The 9,567-nt window shown below is 49.1% G+C and overlaps 1 protein-coding gene across 1 annotated transcript; it reads right to left on the minus strand.

Moving 5' to 3' along the window:
• Nucleotides 1-1,308: 1,308 nt before the first annotated feature.
• Nucleotides 1,309-3,074, minus strand: LOC125528260. Its single transcript, XM_048692754.1, has 2 exons — nt 2,735-3,074; nt 1,309-1,695 (listed from the first exon to the last, which is right to left on the minus strand). The coding sequence occupies exons 1-2, from the start codon at nt 2,981-2,983 to the stop codon at nt 1,603-1,605; spliced, it is 342 nt and encodes a 113-aa protein (XP_048548711.1). The 5' UTR covers nt 2,984-3,074; the 3' UTR covers nt 1,309-1,602.
• Nucleotides 3,075-9,567: the final 6,493 nt, after the last annotated feature.

The following is a 9,567-nucleotide window of genomic DNA, read 5'->3' on the forward strand; positions in this document are numbered from 1 at the left end:
GGGGACTAGTCCCTCTCCCCCTCCCCCCCCCCCCCCCCCCCCTCCTGCGTGCAAAATCTTACATATGCCTCGTACATGCCCAAAATTAGAGAACCCATGGTAGCACATGCCCAATCGTTCTTCTCTAGCAATAGGGATACAAATCAAACATGAATAGCACAACAAATTCTTAAACCCGTTCCGCTAATTGTGTCGTCGTCGGTACGCCAATAGCTAGACACCTTAGACGCACCCTGGCTGGCACTGCCATGACGGTTATCTTGCCCTATTTTGATGGTTCGAGGAGATCAACTGTACGTTTGGTGACATCAGAGAACCCTAGTTCGGCCCCAATTTTTTTCCAATGTCGGTAACTCATCCATGTACTACAAAGACAAGATGTTCAAAAAGTTAAGGGTATGACCAATGCATAGCCCCAAAGCTGATGCCTCGCAGACCAACTAGGCTCGGATGCCACCATGGCAGCAGGACCATTGCTTCAATTCGCGAGGTGAAGCTTGCAGAGGAGGTCGGTTATTCAATTGAAAAGGTTAAGTAGAGGGAGGAAAATAATAGGAGGATGAGGGAAAAGGTGGAGGAGGTAGGGACATGTGGGGACAAATAATGATGCATGTGAGGCAACACCAATGTACTCCCTACGTTCCTAAATGTATGACATGAACTACCAAAACGTCATATATTTAGGAAAGAAGAGAGTAGCTACCATTGGGCCGAGCGTGTATGGACAATAGCCTGAATCTTCTCATGCCTAGGTGTTTGATGGGGCATACGGGCATTTACATACTGAATGGTTAAATTACCATGGTCGAGTCCAAACACATGCCCCACGCGTTGCGGCTCCTTTTTGAAGGACGTACATTACAAATCTTTTTCTCGACGGACCATCATAGAATACGAACTTTTAACCATGTTGAAAAAGACTATTCTACCCTATCATAGACATTTCACAGATTTGCTATTGTACGTTTGTGTTTCTTTGTTCCACCAAAAAAAAAATCACTACAGTTGCCTAAAACGCCACTGCTGCCCACCAAAGTATTTGCCAAAATGAGACAACGGCTATGTCATTTTCAAACTTTTTCAGATATATTCTAGACTTGCTTCTTGGCCCGAGGTGCTTCTTTATCCCCCACGCTTAATAGTTGAGGTTAATTTCAAACATAGCAGGAGAATGTGATGAATGGCTACCAAATCAATACATTAAATCTTTGCATTGTCAGTCCAAAGCCCAAGGCTCCATTCAGAACGGAACACTCAGCCAGTTTAGTGCTGAAAGGATACACTGAAGCAACTAAACTCGACAGGAAGTAGGCTGCATGATCATATGATCTTCCATTCCATACGACAAAATGAAGCATAGGTGATAGGACAAACAAATGTCACCAAAACGCACCGCAAATGACGGCGGCACCAACCGGACTAAGATCCACAGCTAGGAACGGGTCTTACAATGCGGAATCGCTCAGGCAAACCATGTCCCAACTAGGCGAACAGAAGGACAAAGAGAAAAAGAAAAACTCTTAGGCTGATAAGACCTCGCAACTCTCAGTGAATGAAGCTTCAGGTTGGTTCATGGAAGACGATCACGAGCTCAGGACGCCTTCACTGAGACTCAGCTGCCGCCGGTGCTGCTTCTGGCTTCGCCCCCCGGGTCTCCTCCTTGGCCTCAGGCTCCACCTTCTGCCTGCCAAACACCTGCAACTCATCACGAAGCAGCCACGGGTTAGCCATCAGATTCAACCAGACGCATCAGAGAACAGTAGCAGATTCGCTGTCAGAATTCAGATTCCATCATTTAGAACAAGATTTCTACTACAACACAGCATCAGAGCACGAAATGTGGGTCACTGTAACAGGTAGTACGGCAAGCTTTCTCAAGAGATCACAAAGCATTTGACGGCAAAAAATGCTGGATTCCAAGAATAAGTTTCTGAACACAGGACGAAATCTTGCAAAAGACAATCTCCAGCAGAAATAAATCTACATGGACAGAGACTGACTAATGCTTACAGAGGCAGCGACTAGCAAGGTCACCCCAACTTTGATAGCAAGAATCAAGAAATCCGGATGCCTGCACAGGTCAATCGCCACCTATATATATCGCACAAGGAATTGCCGGTAAGCATAACAATCTTAGAAAAAAAAATCCAGATGCACGAGGGGAAAAAATAAGTGCGGAAGGATCTGCGGATCGCTACTTCATCCACACTGCACTAGCATCACACGGTTGTTTTCACCGCACAGCCTCAAAATCAGGCGAGCGGAAGCACACCTACCCATCTAAAAAAAATCATCCAGATGCTTCTCCGTGCAGGAAAAAAGGCAAAAAAGATCTCGCGAAAATCGCTGCAACATCTACACTAACTCCCTTGCGATTTAACGTGGTTGCCAGGAAAATAAAACAGAGCGATTGCTACAAGAACATGCATTCCGATCCGAGGAACAAAGGGGGAAACGAAGAGTAGCAACATTTCGTAACAGCACGCGACGAATTATTCCGAAATTAAACGGCTAGGAACTACACATGTGACGAAATCCGCAAGAGGGCTAAGATTCCTATCGTGTTCCTACCGGCACGAGACGCACGATCTAGCGAGCAGAGGCACGGGACAGGTACGGGCCAAGATCGAACAGCAGCAAGCAGACGTGCATAGAAGTAGAACAAGGCAGAGCAGGAGCGCGTGCGTTAGGAGGAGGAGGGGAGGGCAGGGGGAGGGGAAGGAGGAGGCGTTACCGAGCTGGTCTTGTTGGAGATGTACTCGCCGGCGGCGCGGACCCTGTTCTTGATGCAGTCCCAGTGCGTGTCGGCGCTGGTGTTCCCGAGCTGCTTGAAGTAGTCCTTGGTGGTCTCCAGGATGCCGGTGTCCTCGCCCGCCGGCTTCTTGAAGCACACCGGCGCCGGCTTGGTCCCCTCCTCCGGCTTCTTCCCGCCGACGCCCACCTCCACCTCCTCCATCTTCTCCCCGCCCTCCTTCCTCTCCATCACCGACGACCGAACCCCCGAGAGGAGAGAGGACAGAGGCTACGCTACAACCAACCAACCCAACCAGCCGAGGGAGGAGAAAGCTTGTGGTGCTCTGGGCAATGGTGGCGCGGGGCTCGCTTTATAGCCGGGCGCTGGCTTGGCATCCACGAAAGAAAGCCGCGGAGGGACGGCACGGCGCAGCTTCTCTGACATGCGGGCCCGTTCCCCTCCGCCTCCCACTGACGCGTGGGGCCCGCGGCTTCCCGTTTCGACGGGCGCGCGCCCTCGCGCCGTCGCGCGTTAGGCTGACCGGTGGGCCAGCGCCGGCGCCTTCGGGGTTTTGTCAGGGTTTTTCCCGTTGCTTCTTGCGGGAGAAGAAGACGAGCGTCTCATTTCCTTGGGCGAGGGAATCTCGGAAAGGCCTCGCTGACGCGTGGGCCCGGACGCTTGCGTGTGTGCTGGCTTTTGCAGAGGCGGTTGCGCGTGGGCCCGGGCGGGCAGGCGCAGCGCGCGTGATCGACGAGCGGAGTTTGCGACGGGGTTCACGCGAGGGAAGGCTGCTACCGCGTCGATGACAGGCGGGCCCAGCGAAGTAGTAGCAGGTGAAGATGTGATCGCGTGACCGGGTCGTAGGGGTCATGATGTGTGGGCCAGCTAAAGGCTGCAGCTGCGAACAGGGTGGCAGCGCAGCGCAGGGTTGTACGTACCGCCGGCAGTGGCCTGGCCCTGCCGTGCGCGGCGCGGTTTGGAGCGTCCGATCTCGCGCCGAGCGCTCGGATCGAACGGAAGCTTCTGGCGACTCGGTTTTGAGGAGCAGTGCAATCTTTTTGGGTGGAAGATGCTCTGGTTGGCGCTCCGGATTCGTGGAACTCAACGTTGCGATCGCGTTTTTTGAATTTTGAATCCGCAAACGTGATGGGCATCTCTATCTATCTCCCTCACCGGTAACGTGATGGCACGAAAAAAGAAAACTTTCAAATGATTCATCATATGCCATGGCAATACAGAGAATAATAGTAGAAATAATAAAGATTACATCCAAATTCGAAGACCGTCTAGCGACGACTACAGAAAATACAGTTTTTCCCCGCAAAAAACCTGTATTTTCTTTTCCTTTTGTATATTTGTACCTATTTTATTTGATAATGAAAATATACCGTAGAACAATTGTTCTACAGTTCAGGGTTAAAAAAACTACTACAGACATTGAAATGAGCCGAAGGTGCATTGTTGTCATTGTCCCTCCTCGTGGAGCCGGGCAAAACTTGATGTAGTACACAGCCGGAAAGTCATCGTGTTAAGACCTATAATAGTACAATCAGACTCCTTAGAGGCATTGACGTCCCTAACCGGTGATAACCTATCTCGATCGGCATATGGACATTTGGTAGCTGAGATCACGCATCTTATGGTACTTCGTGAGTTTACTCCGTAGAAAATTAAGCGTGAGCAAAATAGGGTAGCAGATCGGTTGGCTTTGTATAGTCGTATTGAGAATGCGACTGCTGTATGGCTAGATGGTGGACCACCGTGCATAGAGGAACTTTTGCCTCTCGATTGTAACTCTATTCTTATGTAATGAAACTCTTTACCCTCGCAAAAAAAAGACCCACATAACCATACAGTAGAACAACAACCTTCACCGATGAAGAGAAGTTTAGATGAGAAGGATCCAACCTTTTTTTCACGAATACGCAAAGTTTGTGTATCTTTCATTCATAGAAGAGTAGAGTGGTATAAGTTACAAAGTCTCCGACACTCAAGGAAATGGAGTGCCGAAAGAGAAAGAAGGGGGGGGGGACAAACTAACACATGCGGACTACTCCGTGGCAATGTTAGCCAAGCAAAAGATACCTGCTTCCGCTTACATAGAAGGATCCAACCTGTAAATACCCAAAAGAATGCTGGATCCAAACAGATCCACCGAAGACAAAAACTGACTGAAGCCCACAAGATCCGTCGAAGACACATCTCCACACGCCTATGACGGTGCAATATGCACCATCGGAGCACGAGCTAGGCGGGAAGGACTTTATTTCGTCTGCAAGGAGCCACAATCGTCTCCCCTCCATGAGTAGAACACAAACCCTAATTGAATTAAAAAAAACACTTACTAAAAACGGAGCAGGATCCTTCCCACGGACAACACTCGGGGTACACCGCGCCTCCGTGGCCCTAAGACTACTAGAGACGAGGCGGACCACCAGCGACGTCTACGGGAATTAAAGAAAACATAGTTGCTTTGTTTGGCTAGGAGGTTTGGGTCTCCCAGAGTTGCTTGTAGCTTGTCTACCAACGCTGCGACTGCTTGGAGGCCATGGGCTGGTGTTGGATGAGGCACGACGTTCGCAGGCTCGGTAAAGCCTAAGCTCACCTGCCGTCCATGGGCTGCGAGGTCTTTGATGGCAGCTCGCGGACGACAACAAGGTCGGCATAACCGCTCGTTGTTCATGGTTTCTTTCCACCATGTTTCTCGTGCGATGGCCTCCAAAGTGCGATGTTGCAGTTGTAATTCTACACTTAGTGTCGATACACGGAGGGCCTCCATAGTGCGGTGGTCGGATTGTTTTCGTGTATGGGCGTGGTGAGGATGCTCATGGCCTCCGCCGTAATGATTGGCCATGTCATTGTGACACCATCGAAACCCGAGGTGGCGGCCCCAGGGGTGAAGAAGCCCGGCGGTCCGGATCCCATGGTGTCGCTGACGTTCTGCTGCTTCAGAGTGATGAGCGGCGCTAGTGGTGGTAATGTCGTAGCGGCCTGCGGCCCGAAAGTCGAAAGATGTGGGGCTATAAGCCCAGCAGATGCTATTTCCGCTGCGCTGGTGGTGGTGATTGGGGTTGTTAGGGTTGAAGACGTGCTCACTGGTGCCGTCATCATAACTTCTTAGAGCGAGATTTCTTGTGGTGCCCTGTCCTCCGAGACCTCTTCGGAGGTTGGTTGATTGTATCCGGTCTCCTCTCAGCGTCGGTGTCGGGGATGGAGATCACCTCGTAGTCGCTGCTCTAGTTGGCCGAGAACGAGATGAGGTTGGTTGTGTCGACTCTATAGTCACAGATGGATCCATCAATGATGCAGTCCTCCATCTTGTCATCGATGAATCAATTCTCGTAGACCATGGCGACAAGGTGTGAGGTTGGATGGGCAGGTGGAGAGCAGCGACCTCGGTGTAGCACCTTGCCTTTGTCATTAGGGCCTTGGTTGCTGGTTCCAGGGTTGTTGTCACAGCATCATCGGCCTTCGAGTCGCAGGTTGGATGTGAGGGCGCTGATGTCTACTACGCAACTTGTATTTTTGTTGACTTTGTTGGGTCTCCAAGCACGGAGTTTTGTAGGACATCATCGAGTATCCTTCAATTGGATCGCCTAAGGTTTATCAATCCGCGAGAGGTGTATGTGATGGAAATACGCCCTAGAGGCAATAATAAAGTTATTATTTATTTCCTTATATCATGATAAATGTTTATTATTCATGCTAGAATTGTATTAACCGAAAACTTAGTACATGTGTGAATACATAGACAAACAGAGTGTCACTAGTTTGCCTCTACTTGACTAGCTCGTTGAATCAATGATGGTTATGTTTCCTAACCATATACATGAGTTGTCATTTGATTAACGGGATCACGTCATTAGAGAATGATGTGATTGACTTGACCCATCCGTTAGCTTAGCACGATGATCGTTTAGTTTGTTGCTATTGCTTTCTCCATAACTTATACATGTTCCTATGACTATGAGATCATGCAACTCCCGAATACCGGAGGAACACTTTGTGTGCTACCAAACGTCACAACGTAACTGGGTGATTATAAAGGTGCTCTACAGGTGTCTCCAATGGTGTTTGTTGAGTTGGCATAGATCGATATTAGGATTTGTCACTCCGAGTATCGGAGAGGTATCTCTGGGCCCTCTCGGTAATGCACATCACTATAAGCCTTGCAAGCATTGTGACTAATGAGTTCGTTGCAGGATGATGCATTACGGAACGAGTAAAGAGACTTGCCGGTAACGATATTGAACTAGGTATTGAGATACCGACGATCGAATCTCGAGGAGGTAACATACCGATGACAAAGGGAACAATGTATGTTGTTACGCGGTTTGACTGATAAAGATCTTCGTAGAATATGTAGGAACAAATATGAGCATCCAGCTTCCGCTATTGGTTATTGACCGGAGATGAGTCTCGGTCATGTCTACATAGTTCTCGAACCCGTAGGGTCCGCACACTTAACATTCGGTGACGATCGGTATTATGAGTTTATGTGTTTTGATGTACCAAATGTAGTTCGGAGTCCTGGATATGATCACGGACATGACGAGGAGTCTCGAAATGGTCAAGACATAAAGATTGATGTATTGGATGACTATATTCGGACACCGGATGAGTTCCGGGGGTCACCGGATATTTATCGGAGGGCCGGGGGGGTATGGGACCCCCCCACCCCCGGGGGCTAAATGGGCTTTGATGGGCCCTAGTGGAGAGAGAGAGGGTTGTTATGCGGATTGACCGATAAAGATCTTTGTAGAATATGTAGGAACCAATATGAGCATCCAGGTTCCGCTATTGGTTATTGACTGGAGATGAGTCTTGGTCATGTCTACATAGTTCTCAAACCCGTAGGGTCCGCACGCTTAACATTTGGTGACGATCGGTATTATGAGTTTATGTGTTTTGATGTACCGAAGGTAGTTCGGAGTCTCGGATGTGATCACGGACATGACGAAGAGTCTCGAAATGGTCGAGACATAAAGAATGATATATTGGACGGCTACATTCGGACACCGGAAGGGTTTCGGGTGATCTCGGGGAAAACCGGAGTGCCGGAGGGGTTATCGGAACCCCCCGTAGACTAATGGGCCTTAATGGGCCCTGGTGGAGAGAGAGAGGGGCCGGACAGGGCAGGCCGCGCGCCCTCCCCTTGAGTCCGAATAGGACAAGGAAGGGGGGCGGCGCCCCCTTGCCTTTCCCCTCTCCCACTCCTTCCTTCCCCCTCCTAGTGGGACTAGGAAAGGGGAGTCCTACTCCCACTAGGAGGAGGACTCCTCCTCTTGGCGCGCCCTCCTAGGGCCGGCCGGCCTCCCTCCTTGCTCCCTTATATACGAGGGCAGGGGCACCCGTAACACACAAGTTGATCATTGATCTTTTAGCCGTGTGCGGTGCCTCCTCCACCTCGGTCATATCGTAGCGGTGCTTAGGCGAAGCCCTGCGTCGGTAGCTTCATCAACACCGTCATCACGCTGTCATGCTAACGAAACTCTCCCTTGAAGCTCTACTGGATTGTGAGTTTATGGGACGTCACCGAGCTGAACGTGTGCAGATCGTGGAGGTGTCGTACGTTCGGTACTAAAAATGGTCGATCGTGAAGATGTACGACTACATCAACCGCGTTGTCATAACGTTTCCGCTTACGGTCTACGAGGGTACGTGGACGACACTCTCCCTCTCGTTGCTATGCATCACCATGATCTTGCTTGTGCATATGAATTTTTTTGAAATTACTGCGTTCCCTAACAATGGCATCAGAGCCAGGTTTATGCGTAGATGTTATATGCACGAGTAGAACACAAAGGAGTTGTGGGCATGGGTATATACATATTGCTTGCCATCACTAGTTGATTCTTGATTCAGCAGCATTGTTGGATGAAGCGGCCCAGACCGACATTACGCGTACGCTTACGCGAGACTGGTTCTACCGACGTGCTTCGCACACATGTGGCTAGTGGGTGTCTGTTTCTCCAGCTTTAGTTGAATCAGTTTCAATGAACAGGATTCTTTCTGAAGATCAAAAAGCAATCACTATACTATGTTGTGGTTTTTGATGCGTAGGTAAGAACGGTTCTTGCTCGGCCCGTAGCAGCCACGTAAAACTTGCAACAACAAAGTAGAGGACATCTAACTTGTTTTTGTAGGGCATGTTGTGATTTGATATGGTCAAGACGTGATGAGATATAAATTTTTGTATGAGATGATCATGTTTTGTTGAAGTTATCGGCAACTGGCAGAAGCCTTATGGTTGTCTCTTTATTGCATAAGATGCAAGCGCCAAATAATTGATTTACTTTATCGCTATGCGATAGCAATAGTTGGCGAGACGACCATATGATGACACGTTGATAGAGATCAAGATGATGGAGATCATGGTGTCATGCCGGCGACGATAGAGATCATGACGGTACTTTGGAGATGGAGATCAAGGGCACAAGATGACCATGGCCATATCATGTCACATATTTTGATTGCATGTGATGTTTATACTTTATGCATCTTATTTTGCTTTAATTGACGGTAGCATTATAAGATGATCTCTCACTAAATTTCAAGGTTGAAGTGTTCTCCCTGAGCATGCACCGTTGCTACAGTTCGTCGTGCCAAGACACCACATGATGATCGGGCGTGATAAGCTCTACGTTCACATACAATAGGTGCAAGCCAGTTTTGCACAAGCGGAATACTCGGGTTAAACTTGACTTGCCTAGCATATGCAGATATGGCCTCGGAACACTGAGACCGAAAGGTCGAGCGTGAATCATATAGTAGATATGATCAACATAGTGATGTTCACCATTGAAAACTACTCCATCTCACGTGATGATCGG

Source organism: Triticum urartu, unplaced genomic scaffold (genome assembly GCF_003073215.2).
Source record: "Triticum urartu cultivar G1812 unplaced genomic scaffold, Tu2.1 TuUngrouped_contig_4748, whole genome shotgun sequence".
Taxonomy (NCBI): Eukaryota; Viridiplantae; Streptophyta; class Magnoliopsida; order Poales; family Poaceae; genus Triticum; species Triticum urartu.